The sequence below is a fragment of the Varanus komodoensis genome, unplaced genomic scaffold, assembly GCF_004798865.1.
Source record: "Varanus komodoensis strain SLA01 unplaced genomic scaffold, ASM479886v1 scaffold3, whole genome shotgun sequence".
NCBI lineage: Eukaryota > Metazoa > Chordata > Lepidosauria > Squamata > Varanidae > Varanus > Varanus komodoensis.
Genome location: NW_025335761.1, coordinates 48,128,254 through 48,152,365, shown reverse-complemented (window position 1 = coordinate 48,152,365; position 24,112 = coordinate 48,128,254). Strand labels below are relative to the sequence as shown.

At 44.1% G+C, this 24,112-nt stretch overlaps 1 protein-coding gene across 1 annotated transcript; it reads right to left on the bottom strand.

The window, feature by feature from the left end:
- Positions 1 to 526: 526 nt before the first annotated feature.
- On the bottom strand, positions 527 to 21,601 carry BDKRB2 (bradykinin receptor B2). The gene is made up of 2 exons (XM_044435848.1): positions 21,534 to 21,601; positions 527 to 1,668 (listed from the first exon to the last, which is right to left on the bottom strand). The coding sequence occupies exons 1-2, from the start codon at positions 21,544 to 21,546 to the stop codon at positions 527 to 529; spliced, it is 1,155 nt and encodes a 384-aa protein (XP_044291783.1). The 5' UTR covers positions 21,547 to 21,601.
- Positions 21,602 to 24,112: the final 2,511 nt, after the last annotated feature.

Below are 24,112 nucleotides of genomic sequence, written 5' to 3'. Positions count from 1 at the left end.
GCTAAAGATATGCTGAGGCTACATGTAGAGGTTAAGCTAATCATTTGAATGGCAGGACTGGATGGCCCCCTTGTGATCCAGCATGGCTTATCTTGAGTACTTCATTTTTTAATTATGACCCTGAGATCCAAGAACTTGAGCCAGGGGGAATACTGTGGTTCAGTTGGGTGGACATACTCTAGTAATGAAGAAAGAGTGGTCTTCTGAGCATATGCTCAGACCAGGAACTGGGAATCAATGCTAGAATGAAGCTCACAATTCCATTCACAAAAAGCTCCACTCCTGGTCTTCTCCAAGCCTTTCTTTCAGCAATCCAATTTTAGGGGATTACCATTCAGAAAGCTACCAGTCAATCCCATTCTTCTCCCCACCTTTGGTCTATGCAAATGTTGCAACTAATGTCATCATTTCCAAAGTGCCGTTGGTAATGAATGAGGCTGCATTCTCGAAAATGGGGGCACCATCTAAAACTCCCTGCTACATATGAAGGTTTTGTCTTTCCTACAGGACCAAGACAATGATTATATCATAGCACATTAACAGCAGACTTTTTCCTTTGTTGTTCTACTGAAAAGGACATTCGGAGAGTTTCCATGGTAGTCCCCATTTGGACAGATGGTGATTTGCTACGTCTCCGAAGAAACATATTTGAGTAGACTTCCTTAGATTTTCTTCGGAAATGTTTACCAACAATGACGTACACTATTGGGTTGAGGCAACTGTTGCTGAAGCTGCAATAGGTGGCTATCTGGGAAGCCACATCGATGGCTTGTTCAGCAGGGCAACCAGAAAAAACCTTGATTTGATGCAATGTTGCCAAGAATGTGGTGAGCTGGAAAGGAAGCCAGCAGACAATAAATAGAAGAAGGACAACAAAAATCAGGATGGTGGCTCTTTTCTCCCTCTGAAAGGTTTTGATCTTTTGAATGTCGCTGTTTCGTAAAGCTTGGATGATCTGAATGGTACAGAAGGTAATGACACAGAGAGGCATCAGAAAGCCCACGGTATTCAGCAAAGTGTTTGTGAGAATTATCCACACATCAAGGGATGGGTAATCCAAGATGCAGACTGTAGTGTTAGAATCTGCCATATACGCTAATGACCTGAACATCAGGACAGGAGTACATAGGAGCAATGCAGAGATCCAGATGATCAGGCAGTTCAATTTGGCACACCAAGGTCGGCGCAAACGTCCCAGAGACATGGTTTTCACCAAGGCCAGGTAGCGATCAATGCTCACCATGACCAAGAAGTAAATGCTAGTGTACAGGTTCATATAAAGGATCGTATTGATGACTTTGCAAAAGGTGAGCCCAAAGGGCCAATTAAAATTATTGTCTATATAGAGAGCCCAGAAAGGCAAACCGGAGAGTAACAGGAGGTCACCCATTGCTAAGTTCGCCAAGTAGACCTCCGCCACTGTGCAGCGGCTCTTATGGAGGCACAGAATGCTGAGGACGAACATGTTTTCTACTATTCCAACAACAGCAAGGAGCCAAAGGAATATGGGCTGGATTTGCAGCAGCCAATTCCATTCCTCTGGCCAAGGACAGGAGGAATTGTAGGCAGTTGCACTTTGCTGAGTGAACAGAATCATCTCAGATTTCCCGGTGGCTGTGACACTGGAAATGGTGGTAACGTTTTCGGCCATGATGGTAGCAGTTGCTTCTGTGCTGAAAAATAAACAGGAAATTTAGACTACTGTCCAGCAAAAGCTGCATAGGGTACAACAGGGGAAGGACCTCTTTGGGTGCAAGTGCTGGGCTTAATTTTGGAGGTGCTCTTGAGGATTCTAGTCCAGTGGCAGATAGGGCTAACAAGAAAAAAGACAGAGTCACAAATGCAAAGGAAACCAGCAAATTTTAGCTTAAAGCTCTTTCTGCCAGTGTGAAGCCTTAACAAGAAGCATTTCATCCTTTTACTGTGGGAATAAAAGCTGTACAGAAACCAGGAAAACACCAAATGGTCTGTGGTTGAGGGAAAAGGGTTGTAGCCCCTGGAATCTCTCAAGGGCTAGGCTGGAATCCTGGCCTGAGATTCCCCACCCTGGGGGAAAATGTGCAGTTAAGCTCCACTTGAAGAAAGATTAACAAAGCAAAGAGAAAATAAAATTCTCAAGGGACAGAAAGGCTTGTATGCATGGGATGTCAGAACAGCTAATTCCTGCCACCATTTTGATAACTTAGCAACCAGGGCTTTTTAAAAAGAATTTTCACTAGGAGGAGTGAACTCAAAAGAACATTTTAAGATCATGTGAAAGGGCATTGTTAAGCTTCACTTCAAATAAACACATTTAAATAAATGTCACAAAACATGTGTTTTAATAATAAGGGATTGTAATTTAAAGACTCTTGGAATTTAAAATTTGACTAAAATGTCCAGAAGTCTGACATATTTTTTGTTTATTTCATAATCCCACTGAACATAAATCTCTGGAACAGACTGAGGTTGTTTCCAGTCACTGCTTGGGAAAAAAATGGACATCAGCAGGCCAAAGATCATAATAGGGTTTACCAATCCCATTCAAAGCTAAGTTTCGCACTGTGTCAATTCTTTGTGTTATTGTACTAGTTGCTGTCCCATCCACTGACAGGGTCAGCATTCAACACAAGAACTCATCATAGGTTGCCATGGGGTTTAAATCCCCATCCAGACCTCAACAAACCAGCTTGACAGCACATGACTCGACTGTTCTGAGAGTCAAACTGTCTATGGAGGGTGGTATACATAAGCCTGTATAAATAAATACAAAGGTAGAGCTTGTTGCACTCATGATGGGTTATCATGTCTCCTGAATTCAAGGGACTCACCCTATTGGGTGTCCCAGGAACCAGTGAGTGAGCTTTTTGGCAACTGTGGCAAAAACCCCTCATTGCTTTTGCCAAGCTTTCTCAAGGTCAGCACCTGTGCCACAAGTTAGCTGTCAAAGCAATGGGATTTTGGTGACTGGGATACATACAACTCTATGTCCACATGAAACCTCCCTGCAGCAGAATCTTTGACAACTAGCTGTCAAAACTCAGTTTCCTCAGAAAAGGGAGTGGGATGCACTTTTCTACTTTCCTACACAGTTCACTCTTTGGGACCTTTGTGCTTTTCCTTGACGACTTGCCTTTTGACAGCTCTCAAGACAAATCAAAGGGAAAAATGCCCTCCCTGGACCATCCTTCAGTCAGTGTCCAGCACTGATACTGGGCAGAGTTGATACTACGGTAGCAGGCAGGCAACCCCTCTGACATTGGCCAACCATGGGTCCCAATTCCTGTATTTGTGCAAGGGCAATCCAGCACAGTTCACAAGGGTGGCTAAGTTAACACATGTTGCGCACACACTCTGGGCAAAAACATACAAAAATGCCTGCCAACTACAGAAAGTCCCTCTAAGGTGCACTTGAGCCCTTGGAACAGACTGTCAGTGGATTTCAAGATGGAAGCTAAAAAAACCCAGCTGTGAAGCTGGATTTTGCGATTTCTAGGGAAAAGGGGTGAAAAGACAAAAAGACACAGTGAGTCAAACCCAGCCCATCATTGCAGCTGGAAGCGGTAGGCAAGTCATCCCACTGGGGTGCCCCTGAGATACCCAAGGGGGGCACCAAGGGGGTAATTCAACATAAGTCCCACTAAGTGCTTGGCAGCAAGAGTGGCCAAGGATCTGAATGGCCATAAAATGGAAAGGTAGACTCACAAAGGGCATAACTACAGATATAGTTTGAATTTTCTGCATTTTGAGTCTTTGGTGAGGGATGTTTATCACGGCCTTTCTCCAAGTGCAGCACCACTGTCTGCTGAACTTTTATTACTCCATGAACTTTTCAGCTAAGGTGAAACATAAATCTTTTTAATCTACCTTCTTCATCATGTAACTGGGAAAGTACCATTCTTGGAGTGTTTCTTTGTGTCCTCTATATATTCTTGACACAGTCCACAGGAAATGTGCACACATGTTTTCCCATTCTTAGCAGCCTCGCGTGATTCTAATTCTGGAACTCTTTCTACAAGATAACATACACCAAGCTGAATTCTTTGATTTAAAATACCCCATTCACTTTTCCATGTTTGTTGGTTGTTTCCCACTCTGTTGGGTCAGATCTTGGTATATCCTTTTTCCTTGGTATAACTGTAATTCTTGTTGGGGGATAAAATTGCCATCTGGGACAATGCAAACTTCAGTTTGCTTTTTAAACCCACCTACCTCAGAAGGCAGGGCTGCTGCGAAAGGGAAGAGTCCCAGCAAGTCAGCCTTATGGGAAATGGAGTTTCTGCCTCCTATTATAGTCTAGAAACAACAGTTGTAATTTATTTACACATTTATTTGTGTGCTCCTTTCTTCATATGGATTGAAGAAAGCCAAGGACAGGTAGGGCTTCCTCATCCTTTTAAAATAACCAGTTAGGTCAGACCTGCCCTGAATTCTACTTGAAAACCTTGAATTGCCTAAAAGTCCCAGACTGAATGAAACCATGTGGCTTCCATAGGAACAGGTTTTGCTCAAAACAGCTTAAAACAGAGTGGCAAATCCTAAATCACACAGTTCAGGAGAGATGAACAGTATCTAACTCTGCATTTTGTTTCTCCTAATAGAAGCCAGAGACATGCAGAAATAGAGGCTTAAATGAATGGAATTCCTCAAATTGCATATGTTTTACATGGTTTTCCTCTATTGATATCAGGCAAGTATTTCAGACACTTAATGCTTTGCTTCATAAATCTTACTGAGTTCCACTCCATGAATATCCTAGAAAATGACTCAAACTTTCCATTAGAGATAATGGATTTGACTTCACTGATCTCTCTTTATATTATTGGGTATATTTGATGTGTTTTACTAAATGTTGTTCCTTCCCACTCAGATTAGGCTTTTCTCCCTGGTCAGTTTGTGACTCTTCGTGTTTGGATCATCTTCCCAAATGGATTGCATTGCATAGGGTGCCTCCTATAGCTACAGTGAAAAGAGTGGTCTGGAACAATCTTTCAGATCAACTGTAGTTTGATTTAACCATATGAGGAAATCTATTAATTGGAAATCCTGCCAATAAATGATAGGCAAGGAAATGTTTGTCTGGCAGACTTGGATGCGCAGGCAGATTTTTACTTTGGATCAGTTTGTAGGTCCCAGTGATAACTTCCTGCCTTCGCTGTTTTGCATGCTAAATACGATTTGCCAGCTATGGCTGAATGGCAACATGTGGAACTGAAACATTTGTTAGAATCCAGGTTCAGTCCTATTGCTTTTACTGAGCTTTCTTTGTTACTGGGAGTACTAATTTAGGTTGGACAGCTATACTGACCCACAATCCATGTTTATAAATATCCGTATTGGTGAACCAAAGCACCGGATCCAAATTGGCCAATTACTGGAGGTGCAGTACATCGAATGCTTTTCTTATTCATGCATTTGGAATGTCCAATGGCTGCTTTCTTTTGAGAGGAGATAGTGTAGATAAACATTATGATGGAAAGTTTTTTAATATTTACAGATATGGGTATTCTTTTGAACTATCTACCCACCCCCTGGAATTTGAAGCAGGGCCAACTTAAATGGATTCTCCACATCCTTTGGACAGCTAAAAGACTAACATGACATCATTGGAAGGATAGAGAACAGATGGATGGAAGAAAGGATAGATTGAGAACTCCCATTAAATCTTTCCCTTTTTAAAGGAGTTAAATGCTTTCTAAGGCAGCGTTCTTACTCAAGATTTTTACAACATGGTTCTTCAGTGCAGCACTTATGAGCACCATGAAACGCATGAGGACCTCCAGTGGCATCCACTAACCACATTCTTTGATCTCTCAAAACTAAATTCTTTAGTTAAAAGATTTCAGGACATCAGAATTTCCTTCCTGTTCCTGAACTAGGCTGCAGATCAGGTTTTGCTGGGTAGGCTGAAAAGCCCCATCCTGACCTTTCCCTGTTGCTCCCTCACACTCCCCATCCCCACTGCTTTGTCTTGCTATTCCTCTCCCCACCATAACCCCTCACCCCTCTGTTTATCTCCTGTCCCTGTCTCTAGCTCTCTTCTTTTTCTGCCTTTCCTGCCTCTGCCCTTGCCCATTTCATGTCCAGCTCCAGGGAAGAGGCGGAGCTAGTGCTGAGGCAAACACCTTTCCTAAAACTTCCTAAAAGGCTTCTTCTCCCATGAAAAATGTTTGTGTCCGTCTATCCCACTCTCAGAGTGTTTTACATTGCATTTTGCCCAATCCTTATCTTCCAGAAAAGAACCTGCAGGAAGAAGGATCTCCCCAAGCCTTCCCCTGGGTTTTAACTGAACTGTGGAAAACTGAAGGGGAGACAGACTACCAGAATCAGGATTGTACAATGACAGTGGGGCAGTGATGCACACTCCTCAACCTCCACCTGAGTAAGGTAAGCGCAGGAAATGCAAACCCAACCCAGGAACATTTATCCGATTTTTTCCACTTCTAAATTTCCAAGCAATTTATTTTCCTGCCAACTCAAAGACAAGAGTTGAAATATGTGGCAGAAACTTTCAGTACAGCACCAAGGAAACCTCTTGCCCACCTGCAGTTATCAACTTAACGGTAAACAGAACAGGCAGGCAGGTTGCTCACTTGGCTGCTGTCTTCCACACTCTGATGAGAGCTGTTCTGTGCTGTCCATTCATCTCTGGCTTAGGTGATGCCATGAATGAAAGCCCTCCTAAATGCCCTATCCATGGCAGCCCTGCTCAGCTCTTCTAAGTTCAAGGCTCTGGGTTCCTTTATGGAGGTACCAGATTTCTATTTAAATCATAGAATCATAGACTAGAAGAGTTGGAAGGGGCCATGAAGGGCATCAGGTCCAACCCCCTGCTGTTGCAGGACACCAATTCACACCATCCCATTCAGATGGCTGTCCAAGATCTTTTGGAATCTGTTTAGGGTGGGAGAGCCCACCACCTCTCTAGGCAGCTGGTGCCACTTCGTATTTCTCTGACAGTGAGGAAGCTTTTCCTGATGTCCAGCCTGAACCTGGGTTGTCACAGCTTAAACTGATCATTCTGTATCCTACACTCTGGCATTAGCAAGAAGAGATCTTGACCTTGATAATACTTATTTCTAAAGTTGCATTTATACATGCAAATCAGCATATGCCAATCATAGGCCAATCTGCTCCTCTTTTTGGAAGAGTCACACACAACCACCCTATGAGACAACGGCAGCTGGTGACGGGGCAGCCAACCAGTAGCTCTAGTAATGGCAACCAATGACTAGACATTGCAAAGGAGTGTCTTAATGCATTCGTAACACAGTGGGCTTCATTTCTGTCTCTACTATTGCATGCGAGGTGGGGAAGGACAGGATTAAGGTAAAGACAGGTAGTGGGTTAGTGTGGAACTGGGCAGGGTTGCTAAGCAGTCCCTTCCTGTTGCGCAGAAGAGAGAATTGCCATCGTGACAGCAGTCCTTTTATGCAACATGAAAGTTCTTCTCCTGCCTAGTTACAAATCACACAGGATCCCTCCATTAAGTAAACAATATACTCAGGAATGTAAATGGTCAGTGTACCGCCTAACTCCACATCAAACACAGGATAAATTTATGGCATACATTCCCACTGCTAAGAGCCGCTTTGACGCAGGTGCCGGAAATATTACTTTTGCATGAACTGGTGTTTGGGCATTTGCAAGGGGGAAACCCAGAGCAAGTCTCAAGCTGAAAGGCAGCTGTGTAGAAGAACTGCTCTGCTGAACTACACTGCGGTCTGTTAGGCTAAGACTCTGTTTCTGAGAACTGTTAGCCAGGTGCCTCTGGGTTCTCAGAAGCAGGACACAAAGCAACCTGCGTGTTGCTGAACTGGAACAATTTCAGCTGCCCCAGCTATAGACCTCCGTACAATCCTTAGGGATGTTACTGTGTCCCACAAAAAAGGGAGGGGGTTCTGAGCCAGCCCCTTCCCACTCCCACCCCATCATCCCTCCCAAGGCAGGAGGAGTGGGGAATAGGGTTCACTGACTGCTTCCACCCCAGTGCCAAGTGGACCTTACGAGCCATGGGGAGGGCTGTTGCCACTGCTGGCCAAAAGAGCAAGTGAGGGTGGGAGAAGAGGAGCTTGTCCCCACCACCTGCCGAATCCACCTCATTTCCCCCACAATTCCTGCCTGCTGTTTCAGGCTGGTGAGTGTGGCAGGGAAGAGGAAATCGCTCCCCCCCCCTCCTGCCACCGGCTTGCAAAGTCAGGCAGGGATACACCTGGCCACTACTAGGGTTGTCAGCAGTGTGAGTTAAGCTGCATTCTGCTCGGCCACCTCGTGGTCCCACGCTGCTACAGAGCTTGGCCAAGGGGACTTGCTTCTCTGCCTGGGTGGGCTACAGCCCCAATGGAGGTGGGGGATGAACTGCCTGCTCTTCAGCCCCTCTGGAAGAGGCCAAACAGGCCCTCCCACCCCACGGGGGCCTCCTCTAGCCCAGCAGAAGGCAGCTTGCCACCTGTCTCGCTTGCCAAAGGCTGCTTGGCCAAGGCTGCAGGTGGGAGTGTTTGGCTCATCCTTCCCTAGAAGATGCTTAGCAGAACATGATTTGTCCTGTGCAGGTGGTGGCATCACGGGGAGCCTCTGAAAACTGCCCTCAGGTGGGGACCTTGGGGTGGCTGCCATATGCCTGAGCACCTCGGCCAGAGTGGCAAGCCTTTCTTGTCATTCTCACTGAGTGCTTGTATAGGGGTTTTGTCACCCCAGGCTTAAAGTATTATCTGGGTCCAGGCAAAGGTTTGCCTGGACCCAGGGGAGGCTTATAAACATTCCTGCAAGCTGTGGCTTCTCAGAGTGGCTTATAAACCCAGCAACTGAGCTTATAAACCATTGCAAATAAGCTGTGGCAGGTTTGGACAGCATGTTAAGCCACCTAAGCATATAAACCCAGGCAGCTTAATGTGTCAAGTGAATTCATTCAGCATCTCTCGTGTCTGTGAAAATAGCGGTGTGCATGGGGGGGGGTGGAGAGGATGGGGTTACATGTTTCTACCTCTTTTCCAAACAAATTACTGTTAGCCTCTGCAGCTTCATTTTGTAAAAACAACCACCACCCCAAAGTTAGAGGATTGATCATAGGTCTTTCAGCAAGGTGTGCAATTTACTGGAAGATTTGCATAACATAATTAACAAGGAATCCAGCACAGGATGTAATGCGGTCCTCAGCAGGCTAACCCAATACTGCTGAACTGAAGCAATGGGATATGCTTGAATCATGTATACTACTCTCAGATTCAGTTCTGCAGGTTCAGCTACATCAGAACCCAAATACAGTGGTACCTCGGCTCACGAGCCCCTCAGTTCACAACCAAATTGAGTTGCGAACAGAAATTTCTGAAAAATTTTGCCTCAGGTCATGAACTCCGCATCAGGTGATGATCCCAGGCATGCGGGGGGGGGGGGGGGGGGATGGGAAACCTACGTGCCCGCGATTGAACCCTTCTTCCCACCCCAGCACGACCGCTTCAAATTTTTGTGATTAAAAAAAAAATAGTTACAGAACAGATTAACCTTATTTACATTGACCCTTATTTGGGTCACAACCAGTGTCATGGAACAGATTAAGCTCGTGAGCCAAGGCACCACTGTATTTGCAAAAGTGTGAAACATCTCTGGAGCCAGGAATCCTAAGGCGGAAGGGAAACAGGGAATGAGCACCCTCATTGGGTGTGGAATTCTGAGAGACTGTTGGGAACAGGACAGAAAATGGGGCAAACAAACAGAAGGGATGTCTGTCTGGCATCCTCTCCAGAGGAACACCCTGCCCTGTACTGGGATGTTTTGTTGAGGACTGTGCTTGTACAGGAAAATGGCTCAGGAATTAAAGCTATAATGCATTTTATATGGTAGTGCAGGAAGCCTATTTTTAGGAATAAAACAATGGAAAAGGAAATCAAAACTACTGTTACATTTCCATGGAATGCAGCATCCATCATGTAAGCATGCAGAGCCTTCACACACAAATATAACATGCTTCAGAAGCGTGAAAGCCAGAATGATTTCTTTAGAGATTTTTACCCTGACAACCAGATGCATACCAAACACAGAAAACAATCTTTTAGATCATAAAGTTTGGCCCTAATGCAGTAATGCTCATATTTGCTGTATGGATATTAAGTGACTGGTATAAGCTGATGCTCTGTGCATTGCTGGGAATCCTTGCAACCTTCTGTATAGCCGGAAGTGCTTGATCCTGCCTAATCTTAGAAGCTAAGCAAGATCAGGCCTGGTTGAATTCTGGATGGGTGACTTAAATGTTATGAACTGCCCAGAGAGCTTCAGCTATGAGCAGTATAGAAATGTAATATGATGATGGAGGATGATGATGACAATGACAACAATTTATGGTTGTGAGCCACCCCGAGGCTTCAGCAAATGGGGCGGCATAGAAGTCCCCTAAATAAATAAATAAACAAACAATGACCTCTTCCAAATCCTTCTCACGTTACAGTTGGGATCCTCAACCTTCTCGGAGCCATGGGTGTATCTTGCAATTTGAGAAACTGCTGTGGGCATCACCACAAATACCTCCCGTGGGTAGGCACATCATGCCTGCTATGAAGGCCTGGCTAGTCAACAGTGAACTGAAGAGATGGGTGGGAGGAAAGAAAAAGTGAGCTTGAAGGGGAAACAGGCAAAGAGAAAGGACAAGGCTAAATGCCAGCAAAATAAACAAACAAGAAGGCCAAGGACAGGCAAGGAGGAGAAGAAATAGCAAGGAAAAGAACTGGAGCAGCGAGAGAAATGCCAAGGCTGGGAGTGGGGAGAGAGAGCAAAAGACTGAGCAAAGCAAGAAAGCAACCCTTTGCTTCTCTGCTTGCTTGGTGAATAGTTTATCTTCAGCAGCTTCAGGAACAGGAAGAAATGTCTGGTGCCAAAATGTTTTTCAAGGATTTCATTTGTCTGGTTCACTGATGCAGGAAATGGAGAGTTTTTTAGGTGCCACTGGAGGTCCCACAGGGTTAGGGTTGGAGACCCTCTTACTGCATTGGAGACCAACTTACACCATAGGTTGCTTCCAGGCATGAGCAGTGAGGGGTTTTCTGACACCATAAATCTTCTGTGTGAGTTTGTGTGAATGGTGTGTGTAAGGGATTGGGTACCGGCTGCCCCCCTCCCCCCACATGTTTTGGACTATGAGCTCCAGGCAGCGTGGTCAGAGATATGGGATTCTGAAACTTGTAGTCCATAACTTTAAGGGTGGGCAATATCCCAACTCAAACCAGGGATGTCCTTTCTGCGAGGCAAGCTGAAGCAGTGCCTCCACAAATGACAATTTTGTCCCCCATATGAAATTTTCTTTCCTCAAATTGCTAACATTTAGTTTTAAAACCTCAGTTTTTAGCAATAGAGGAAAGAGAGTGCATGGTACCAAGTGAATGCCAAAGTAATGCAAATGCTGATAGCAAACACCACAGATAAAGGCATGGATGACCATAAATCCCTTATTTCAAAACTCAGAAGAATCCTAATACATGCCCAGTGTCTGAACTAACAAGGAAGAACAGCCAAAAGCTGTAAATTCCAGATGCATCTACAGCACCTCTGCTTTGTGAAATGTTACATCCAAAGAGTGAAAGAAACTCGACTTTTATGAAAGAGATAAACTGCCCCCAGCCAAATTATCTTATTAAACTAGATTTACAAAACACACACACACACCAAGACATAACACAGCAGCAACTGATTTTCAGTGAAGAGTGCACAGCCCTATGGATTTTTTTTTGGGAGGGGTGGCATGTTGTTCCAGAAAATGAAAGAAGCTTTGGTAAGCTAGCACCCTTCAAAAGCTCTAAGCGTTCTCCTATTACTGGTACATTGCATTTATAAGTCTGCTTTTTTCTCCTGCTGAGGGACCCAAAGTGGCTCACATATTTATTTATATTAGATTTATATCTCACCGTTTTCCTTTAAAAAAGGAGCTTATATCCCTCTTCTCCTCCTGCTCTCTATCTTATGGCCGCAACAACCACCCTGTGAGGTAGGTTAGGCTGAGAGTGAGTAACTGGCCAGAAGTCACCCAGAGGGCTCCATGGCTAAGCAGGGATTAGAACCAGGAATCCCCCAGTCTCCAGCCTAACACTCTAACCACCACACCATGCTGGCACGCCATATTGTGAGTCTAGACTGGCTAGGATGCAGTTCCATTCATGTTTAGGCAGAAAAAGTGCTTCGATCCCTTTTAGTCTTCCCTGTGGTGCATCTGTGAAAACTGCAAAGACAAGGAGAATGTAAGATGTATTAGATGCCTACATTAAATGGTCTTCACAACACAGTGCAATACATTAGTGTAAAATGAAGTATGGTTGTTTGGAAAAATAAGACCGATTGAGGCAAACAATACTGGGGCCAGAAAAAAACCAAAGCTTATTCCAGAAAGACAGAGCTTGCAAGAATTTGGGCAAAAAAACACAGACAAATGTGTTCTGGGGCCATTTTACCACCCCAAGCCATTTCCCAGTATATTTGTGGTGAAATGTCCCACAACCATGGGTGTCATACGTAGTATATTTTAAACTCACCATGCTAGAAATATTAGAAAAGTATCTGTCAAGGCAAAAATGTTGGTAATACATTATTACATTTTTGGTCACATGGGATGTTTTTCCCAGTCCCTAAGAGGTAAATGTTCCCCAGTGAAATCTCATGTTTTGTGTCAACCTACTGACACCTCGTCATACTTAGGCCTGTATCCTTAGACCAGTTTTTTTATTTTTTGGGTGGGGAAAAGACTGGAAATATTTCAACACAGCAGACCATTGCTTGGTTTGAGGGAACATAAAAACTCCCCTGTAGAAAAATCAGTTGTTTTGGGTATATTTTATGTCTCACATCCAGTTCCTCCTCTCGCCACAGAAATAAAATGATACAGAGCAAAAGACTGAAATTTAGGTATTTTATGCAGGTAACAGAAGAGAACAATGTCATGGGAGAATTACGTTGTATGTCTACTTCTGTGAAATTTCTGAATGAAAAGTGCTTTTGAGGGAACACATCTTTGTTAAAAAGACATAACCATCCTTCTTCTGTCTGCCCACATCCTTCCCCAACATCAAATATTTTCTGCCATTTAATATATCTTTATTCAGCTTCTTTTCACTAACATTTGTGTTTATATTATCATTGCTGATCATAATCTGGAAGAAATGTGTTTTTAAAGAAGAAAACTAACAGGATAACAGAAAATGGCTCCCAATCTTACATCACTCTGCATTTGCTCAACTCTAGCTGAAGTACAAGGTTAGGGCTGTTTACAACAGCCTACACAAAAGAGTCCACAAAGTCAAGTGCTGTGTTCCTGCCATTACATCATGTAAGTGCCGTAGGGTGAAGATCATCGATAAAAGAAAACAACAACCACCCTGCTCTTCCAAGCTTCTGGTCAGTTAGTGGATGCTTGTGGTAGCAAGTCTGGTAAGACATAAATACTGATCGGGAAGATCTAACAGATGCAGTGGGGCCCAGGGGGAACATAAGAGCCATGCTGGATCAGACGAAGGATACTAGTGCTGTGCTGTGTTGTCACAGTAACAAACCTGATGCACTCAAGTGTGTGTAGGCATAATGCCCCCGATACCGTAAGCAGAATATAACCAACAGGACTAGTGGCTATTGATGGCCTGATCTTCCATGAATGTGCTCAGCTCTGTTTTAATGCTATCCAGATTGGTGGTGCTCACTACATCTTGGAGAAACAAACTTCCATAAACTCTGTGAAGAAGTGCTTCCTCTTAGCTGGCCTGAATCTCCCCGCAATTAGCAACATGAGATGACCCCATTGGAGTTGACCATTATAAGAGGGAGAAAACTGTCTCCTTTTCCACCTTCTACTCACTCTATTATGTCTCCCCTTAGCCACCTTTTTTCAAAGCCAAAGATGTCGCAGCCTTGCTCACAGGAAGCTGCCCTGGCCCTTGGATCATTCCAGTTGCTCTTTTTTGCAATTTTTCCAGATCTACGATATCTTTTTTACGTGCTGTGACCAGAACTGGATACAGTACTCTTAGTGTGGTCACACCACAGATTTGCATAAGGGCAGGTTTATTTTCATTTCATTTTGTAATCTTGCTTATCACGGAGTCTTGTCTTTTTCACAGCAACCACAGACTGGGCCAATGTTTTTATCACGATGTTAACCACAAGCTATTTTATTTCTATTCTGCTCAACAGTTGAAGCTTTCTGTGCAGTTCATCACTCACTCTGGCTTCTAGCTCAGATCCCATCCGCTTAGACTTGGTTATGATTGTTTCCCCTAATATTCATTGCTTTACTCACATGTGCTTCCAAGTGTACTGCATTTGCCATTTTGATGCCTGTTCTTCCATTTTGGAGAAATCCTTTTGAAGCTCCTCACAATCCCTTTTGGTTTTAACCACCCTAAATCATTTTTCTTAAAGAATTATCTATTCTTGAGGCTGACCCAATACATTTTCTGCCTGAAGCAAAGGACAAGAAGGTATCATGTTATAGGATGGTGTAATGTGGTGTCCTGCAACAGCAGAGGGTTGGACTCGATGGCCTTCATGGCCCCTTCCAGCTCTGTTCTAGTATTCTATAATTCATCCAGCACTGTGAGCAATTGAATCCTATTTCAGCACTGAGGGCAGCAGGTCTCCCAAGGGCAGACAGGTAGCTTAAGAGGCACCCCAGACATTCCTTAAGCCTCAGCACTTGCCTTTTATGACAGCTGCCTTACTCTGCCTCATGGCCCCGTTCACCTAACTATAATGTTTTTCCTATCCCCGAATGCACCCCTGTAACCTTTCTTGTTGCATCACATAGTGGAACATTCATATGTTCATTATTGCTGTGGGTTTAAAGGGAAGCAGAATGTTGACCCATTTATGAATAACACAGTTGGCAAGGGTGGGAGGATGACTCAAGTGTACATCTGTGTACACTTAGGGTCCACTCCATTGTGCGTTCAGTGCTCACACATGGATGGATGTGTGAAAAAACACTGTCACTTAGTGAGTGCATAATAAACAATGGAGGGAGCTGAGTCAAACACAACCTGCCATTTGTTAGTAGGGATACCCACAAAGTCACATTGATAAAACCAAGTCCATATAATAATGTCCATAACTTTACCCCTACTGTGAATGTTGTGAAGTCTAGGTATGTTGCACTTGCTTTCCTACCAGAACAAGTCACCAGGACTCAAGACCAAGTCAGCCTGAGACACTGTAAAGGGCGGGATACAAAATTTTTAAATAAAGAGATGAATAAATCCTCATGCTCTGCCTGTGAACACGCAAAGAGTGAGGTCTAAGGATAAAGATAACCTGGAGGCCAGCCTGAAAGGGTAGGCTAGCCCAGCTGGGGGAGAATGAAGCTTTGGCAGAGCAGCTGGATTTCATCAAGAGCAGACTATTAATGGGATGTGGCAGGAAGAAGAAAGGGAAAGGCTGAGGCCATGACAGGAGGGGAAGAGGATCCCTCCTGCCGCCCCCTGCCCTGACTTTCTTTGGCAAGGAGCCTGAAAGTACCCAGCAGAAAGAGCCAGAAGGAATGCAGGTAAGTCCAAACTGGGACTTAATACCTTGTGTGGAAGCAGCCTCAAGGGCAGCAGGCTGGGGAAGCCTCTCCTGCAGGGAGAGCCAAGCCTTGCTCCAAGGAGTGCTTCCATTAGGGCAGTACTTCGAGCAAAGGAGACTGGACTTTTTGTTGATGTAAAGCCTGGAAATGGGGAAGGGAGACTTAAGGTTCTCCCCTGCTTTCTTGTTGATGTGTTTTTAACTTTTATTAACCACCAAGAGAGCCTTGGCTATTAGGCAGCATAAACATTAATCAATTAATAAGTCTTTGCCCTGAGCAAGAATCTCTAGGCTGGCTGGGTGTCAGTTTGGTAACTGGAGGCAAAGGCTTAGAAATAAAGACTGTGCTTCCCATAGAGCATGGGTTCTCAAACTACAGCCCATGGGCCAAATTCGGCCTGCCATGCCCATTTATCTGGCCTGCCTCAGAGGTCTTAGACTTGCTTGGAGATGATCTCCAAGCAAGTCCAAAACCTCTGAGCTGGCGCAGGCATTCTCAGAAACTGAGCAGAGAGAGCCAGCGCATGCACAAATTGCAATAGCTCAGCTGCGCATACTCCGGCTACCCCCCATTGCACACATATACAGAGAGGGAATACAGAGCAGGAAACAGAACAGAGTCAGGCGGAAGAGAAAGAAACGAAGACAGTGAAGGCAAAGACAAAGAAACTAAAAAAGATTGAAAGTAAGTGAAATATAACTTTTAAAATCTATTTTTAATTATGCGAGCCTGAGGATGGCCAGCTGCTGCCTCTTCGAGCCCTGGGGCCGCCAGCCATGAGGCCTTCTCTGCATGAGCAAGCTGCCTCGCCAAGCCATGGGGCGGCCAGCTGCGCGGCCTTCTCCTCGCGAGAAAGCCACTGCCTTGCTGAGCCCAGGGTGGACAGGCTGAGGCAGAGCGGCTTACTCAGAGAAAACCGCTGGGCTCCCGTGCCTTCGCTGCAGCCTTCTCCAAGCAGGCAAACATTTTAAAATTAATTTTGTTTTTTAAATTTTAATTTTAATTAATTTTTTAATGTGCAGTGTGCATAGGAATTCATTCATTTTTTTTTCAAACTATAGACCGGCCCTCCAACAGTCTGAGGGACAATGAACTGGCCCCCTGTTGAAAAAGTTTGAGGACCCCTGCCGTAGAGTCCGCTGAATATGGAGACTATGGAAGAGGGTGGGTTCAAGGCACACCCGAGGTAAGTTGCATGCATCCAGGCTATTGAGAAGGACACATGCACTGGTCAGTTTTCAGTGCCTAAAGCTGTACTGAGAGAAGTCATGGGGACCTTAGCATTTATTTGAATCTTAATCACTTTTTCATGTGATCCGTAAGTCATTGGCACTTGCATTTTAGCAGTGACCATTCCCCATTATCTGCTGCCATTGGGAGGGGCTTGTGCATGTTCAGCCAAATCAGGGGTAGGTGACTTGCAGCCATCAAGATGTGGGACTGCAGTTCCCATCAGCCTTAGTCAGCAGGGCCAACTGTGCTTGTTGCTGAGAGTTGTGTGAGCCCAAAGCTGCCCACCCTTAACTACTCGTAATTTCATTTAGGTGGTTGTACTTGCTTATATTACTCTGATTCTTATTATTTGGTTTGAGTCATCTTTTCACAGAAGCTCTCAAGTAAATAATACCTGGAGTAATTTGGAACCATCCAGAGAACTTCACTGATTGGACAGTGTACAAAATGCAATAAATTAAAAATAATGTCTCTTGCTCGCTTGCTTGTATCTCTCTCTCTCATGCACACAAACAGATTAAAAAAACTAAAACATATTGACTAGTATTTCATCACCTGCAGCAACTAATTTAACTCTGGAAAGAGATCAAGCTAAAAACAATGGTATTTGGCATATTAAAAATAATGCAAGCAACAGTTGTGAGCCTCAGATTAAAGGTTGTCGCCAGGAACCAAAATGTCAACAATGTAGGCAATCTATAATTTGGGAGCCACTGAAGAAAAGGCTTGCTCATGAGTAGTCTGCCACCAGGCCTCAATGCATGTGAGTGCTTGGAGCAGGGCCTTGAATGGCAATCTCAGGGCACAGGCAGGGATAGATGGAAAGAGGCCAACCCGTGGTCCTGAGCTGTGAAAGGCTCTGTAGGCTAGTCCTCGCCAATTTATCTTCACAACAACCCTGTGAGGTAGCTTAGGATGAAAGTCTCTAACTGGGAACCCTCCATGAAAGAAATTAGGAGAGTAAGTACTCGGAGGAGGGCTTTCTCTGAGGTGGCGCCCAACCTATGGAATTCACTCCCCAAAGAGGTCCGCCTGGCACCGTCGTTACTGGTTTTTCGGCGCCAGGTAAAGACCTTTTTATTTAAACATCATTTTAATTGTTAAAACATATGATCTGGCCAGGGCAACTTCTTCTTCCTTCTCTTTTCTCCTCCTATATTATTTATTTACTTATTTTATACTGATAATTTTAATTTTACATTATGTTTGTAACTCAGTGTATTTTTTGTATTTTTGTATTTAATGGTAATTTATTATGTTCTATTGTATTTCAATGTATTTTATTGTGTTGTAAGCCACCCCGAGGCTTCGGCAAGGTGCGGCATAGAAATGTAATAATAATAATAATAATAATAATAATAATAATAATAATAGTCACCCAGTGAATTTCATGACTGAGTGGGGACTGAAACCCAGACTGTATGGGTCTCAGTCTGATCTTCAGACCTTCCTCCCAGTGTGGGAAGGATGAGCATGGGGCCCTATGGGGGCACTGAAGTTAGGTGCAAGGTCAGAATATGTGGTCCATTTCCCCATACTCTTAGAATGTGCAGAGGAAAAAAGGTACAGTCTGTGACATATCTGTGCATAACTCAAAGTGGCTGCAGGAAAACTACAGTGTGCTAGATTTGCTGGATTCCAATGCCCATCACCCTCAACCAGTATGGCCAATAGGCAGGGACCATGGGAGCTGTAGCCCAACAATATCTGGAGAGGCGCTGCTTTCTGATCCTCTACAAGATAAAATGAGGACCATCTGCAACAGCAGCAACTGGAAATAGTAAGAGCATCTTCCTAGCTTTGCAAAGACAAATTAAACCCCGTCTTGGGATTGAGGCCTAACTAAGAGCATCCAATTTCTCCACACAGAGCATTTATTGTGTACTGATGATCCTTCACCCATGGATGCCTGCCTGGCCTTTTTATGACATTGCCATCCTCCAGGGTCTCTGCCATGTTTTCCACCCATATTTGCAAGGCGGAGGTGGGGTGGGGTGGGGGGTAGAGTGACAAAATCCAAATTGCAACAAAATGGAACAAATATTTATGCAAAATCACAAATCCACTATGCCACAGCTGTTCCGTGGTGTGCTCTCCTGCTTGGTTAACCGAAGGTATAGAAAGGCATAGAAATACAAAGTCCAGGTTGCAGGGGGAGCTGTGCAAAGGATGCATTTTTCTTCCCACAGTGTTAACAGAAGCGGCAGCCTCATAGCAGGGTAAAGCCGTCACACCGAGAGGCCCTTACAGATCAGTTGCAGCACAATAATTTCACGCAATAATGAAGGCTCCCTCTGAAGTTCTTTTATTGTTGGATTTTGGCTGTATGTCTAAAAAACAGAATGCACCAAGGCTGTGGGTGTCTGTATGTTGTAATGCATAGATAAACCCTGCTAGAACAAGTCTGCTCCCTATCCAACAGCTAGTCTTTTTCTGTCATTTTCCTGGAGCATTGCCTCGCCATATGGGAGTCCCATTTACCACCAAAACATCACTGAAAGCTGTTGGAGAGAAAGCAAAGGTCAGTACACAATTATGTGTTGATAGTTATTCCGTTCAACATTTCTTGGCAGCAGTTTATTATGCGCAGTCTGTCATGCTTGCTTTGAATCTCTGGACCCCCAATATAGAAAAGGAAATATAACAGCGGATCTGTATCTTGAAGCTAAGCAAGACACCTGAAGGTTGTGTTTGTGCATATTTGATGTTTAGAAAGACTATGCCCTGGGTGTTTTTTAACTATGAAAGGGGTGTTTAGTCAACTTCCTCATGTGAAAATATTTCATTTCCAAGATGGAAGGAGGAGAAGGGAGATAATACTTTGGTAGGGTGGCCACTGATGGATCAGCAAAACAGAGGAGAGTGGCTTGCACAGAAATGGCATACATTGATTTATATGTACAGGGACAAATTTATAAACAATTATTCTGATAATTCTAATAGACAATGGTCTATTTCTCCCAATGCTTTCTACTCTGAATGGCAGCAGCTCCACAAGGGATCAGGCAAGACTTTTACCCAGCACTTCTGCTAAGATGGTTTTAGCTCAGAAGTACACAGCCCATCAGTCGATTATAGTCCTCAGTGGAACTCAGTCTTGTTTCCATGGCTTCCCCTCATTCTCTTGATGCAGCAAGGAAACAAGGCTCAGTATCGCTACTGAGATGTATTGTGCATCAAAGGATGTTGAGATTCCAGTGAGAATGTGAGCATATATTCTGAGATAATGAGACTTAAATAGATGTCACCTCCTGGTTATTTACTGACAGGAAATACCTTTTCACACAATGGTGTGGAATCAGTCCCCCATGCTATTGAGTTCATTCATTCAAGCCAGCACAGAAACAGAAATTGGATGGATTTGGTTGACACTGTTATGATGCTGTGTGTATGAGAGAGAGAATGAGATAGATAGGGAGAGAAATCTTAGCATTCTGTGCTTTCACGTTTCAGCTTCTTTGCCTCACGATTTTCCTCTCAGTCACCAGCACAGGCTGAAATTCCAGCCCAGTCTCTGAAAATTTCGCTGGAAGATTCAAAGAGCAGGCAGTGACTAGCCATCTTTCTGTGCCATCTCACCTTTATGGGTCTGGTGTGGTGTTTGGAGCTAATCAGTGTCACAATACTTGCGACCACAATGCCCTCATCTAAGAAGAATCTCTCTTCTCCCCCATCATTTACAAATATTAACAATGAACTGGAAGTATTATCATCTTCTCAAAAGAGCCTGTAGCCTGTAATGTAATAATAAGAATCCTCCTCCTCCTCTAGTCCAGAGATGTTTCCCATTCAGCCTGCAAAACCTCCTTAGCTTCCTGCAGAGGAATTCTTGCTGTTGTCTCTCATCTCCTCAAGGCTTTGTGATATACACCAGCTGCCATTTGGTGAATTGTGAATTGTTGAAGTGTGAATTGTGAATTGTTGGCACGTTAACAAACCACTCACAATCCCAAAGCAGCCCATGGAAATAGTGCAAATGAGATCTCTCCCACTCTGCCACCCCCCCTCCTCCTCCACCAAACACAATGCCAGGAGAAGGAAAGATTGTTCTTGCAAGAAGTCTGAATTGATTGTGTAGGGAGGGCTATCAAAATTAGGTAATGGGCAACAATAACTGAAACTAAAATGCAAGCTAATCACCACAGCAAAACATACAGCAATTTAAAAATATAAAACTAAAAATATAATTAGTGAAGACTAAAGCAAGGACAAAGCTTTTGCAGCAGGCAAACTAAAGACTTGGCAGAAAAGAGACAAAACAATAGTAAAATGGAAGATAAATGACTCTCCCACAGCAAGGAGGTCCATATCCTATATGTCACAGTGGAAAAGAAGAAGGCTGATCCAGATGTAATGCTAAACCGGGGATCAGAAAGTTGTTGCCTTCCAGATAGTTTGACTTACAACTCCCATCTGCCCTGCTTAGCATAGCCAGTGGTGGGAGATAATGGGAGTTGTAGGCCAAAACATTTGGAGGGATAGAAGCTGCCCTCTCCTGTGCCTGCCCACTCCAGTTTAACATCATTCCGGCTCTTCCCAGGAACTTTCTCCTCCTCCCTTTCCCAACTTCCCCTTTCACTTAGTGTAATTTGCCCTACTACTTGAACTTGGAAAAAAGGGGTCAATCATCTGCTTTTACTAAGCAGAGTTAAGTTTAAACTCAGTTATGCAGTCTGATGAATTGCTAAACTGGGGTTAGTCTTAAGCAATCTCTTAATATTCATTGATCATCTGAAGCATTACATCATTGTCAATGATGAAACGAAGCAAGCTATGATGTATATTAATGCACCTTGATTGTCCATTGGAAAACAGGTACTGATTGTTAATCCATGTTGAATTTTGGCCTTTCTTCTGATTCGTCCTGGCTCTGTTTTGAAGAGACAGTACCATAATCCAATTTGTGACTTAAGTTGGTGTTTTATACTGAAACAGTTCACATTTTAAAACCTCTCTCTCTCTCTGTAATTATGCTATTTTTTATATTTAATTTTAACCACTACATTGTTTTAAATGTTACTTTTAAACATTTTAAATACGCACACACACACACACAATTTTTAATTGGATGCTGCATTGGTGCTCATTTTGTTTGATTCTCTTGATATGTAAAGCAGGTAGAAGACCACAGAGGCTGTTGCCAAGTTGATACAGACCAGACATGGCCAGAAAATAAATCTATCAATAACAATAAATGTGGAGATCTATTAGATTTATAGCCCACTTTTTCCTTACAAAATATTCAAAAAGGCTTACATCCTTCTCTTCCTCTTGCTCTCCGTTTTATACACACAACAACCACTGGGAGGTAGGTCGGGCTGAGAGTCTGTGACTGGCCCAAAGGCATCCAGTTGGCTCCATGGCTGAGCTGGGACTAGAACCCAGATTGCCTCAGTCCTGTGCTCTTAACCACTACACCACACTGGCTCTCCTGGCTATTGGCATACCTACTGGGGCTTCTGGGGACAGAATCAGAAACGCTTAGCGATCTGTCTCCTGTGTACCTCTGCTGAGCCCTATTGCTTATCTACTTAGCTAACTACGAGTTAGCATATTGAGTCATCTTTGCTAAGCTGAAAAGTTGCAGGCCTGCAGTTGGATGGGTGGGTGACCAATGTGGGAGCAGAGCAGGGCTGGGACTCGATGGTATTATAGGCCCCTTCCAACTCTTCTACTACTCTACTCTAGATGTACCACTGACTTTATTCACTAAAAAGGCAGCTCTGTATATTCTGCAATCAGGTTATTAAAAGCTGCTAGGCTGGAAGATGACACCATTCACTACTTTGCAGCAGGCAATTCAGAAACCTCCAAGAAAAATAGAAGAGCCTTCAAAGTAGGTTAAAAAATAAGAGAACAAAACAGCTTTGATCCTAATGGAAAGCAACATCGGCTTGGTCTGATGAAAACAATTCCTGATCTCTCTTTAACAAGCAGAATAGTTTTTTCCTGGACCAGGAAAGAAGTCATCAACTGCAGAGACGCCACTGGCATTGTCATACAAGGCTGCCATGCGAGCGCTCCAGAGCTGAGCACTGAAGGCAGTGGGTTTCCTGTACAATACAATTATGTGACCATCCAACTGACCACATAACTTACCTTTCTGACAAAGTGCCAGAAAAATCTCTGCTTTGTTGGAGATCTTTATAAAAGGGGGCAATTTCCCTGCTACTTGTTGAACTGCAGCCAGTCTGCCTGCCACTTTCCTTTCCTTCATGTCATCTACATTCAGGGTGGATTTTTTATCCCACAAGTAAAATGTTGCGCGTCTCCAACATCCAGGAAGTTGTGCTACAGGTGGGAAGCAGCGGGACAGTAATTTCAAGAGGCAGAGCTGGTTTATCCACCCATTGCAGACCAGAAAGGGGCAATTTAGAGAGCCCATTCACCTTTCTGCAGCCCCTGGGGCACTTAAATGGACATCCTAAATAGACATCAGAATGTCCTACCCTTATCATGAATAATACTAGGATAGCCTGATAGGATTGTTGCTTCCTCCCACCATGCAGCGCAAAGGAGTACAATTCTACAGTAGCATGGCCAAGAGGCCTAAAACCAGGATGCAAAGATGGTAAATCGGCCTTCCCCAACCTACTGCACCCTAGATGTAGTCTTTGGACTACATATCCCATCATCCCTGACACAAGCCACACTGGCAAGGACTGATGGGAGCAGCAGTTCTGAATATGTGGACTGTAACAGGCTGAGGAAGGCAATACAAGTTTTTTGGAGTCCCCTTGGCATCAAAGCCAGTTTTTAACCAACTAGACCTATCAACAAAATGAACCATTGCCATCCATTGAAAATAAAATTGGCTCTCGCTTCTTAGCTCGCCCTCACTTCTGATTTCTCTTCCGTGCCCCAGCCCTTGCAGTCAGCACTCATAAGAACCCCAGAAGGGCCACACTGGATCAGACTGAAGGCCCAGCAGTCTGTTCACAGATGACCAGCCAGTTGCCTGTGGCACCCTCCTACCCATATTCCCCAGCAACTGCTAAGTATGGTCATGCTACCTCTGACACTGGAGGAAGCATTTAGCTATGAGCACCAGTGGCCATGAATAGCCTGATTCTCCGTGAAGATCAGGCTGTCTTTCTGTCCTGCTGATAGATGTGCAGCATGCACTCCCAGGAGCCCTCCCAGCTAGCTCCAGCCAAAGGCACCACCCACCCCAGCCCAGTCTAGATCCTTGTCTGAGTAATAAATGCAGTGGCCTAATTTAATCTGCAACAGGATGTCAGCAAGATGAAACAAAACAGCCCTGATTGCCCACTCAGAAGGTGGCCATTTAAGGCTATCTAGGTTTATCATGACCGAACCTTGCAATTGTTGTGGATGGAAGCATCATGCACGCCGTTGCACTCACCCAGA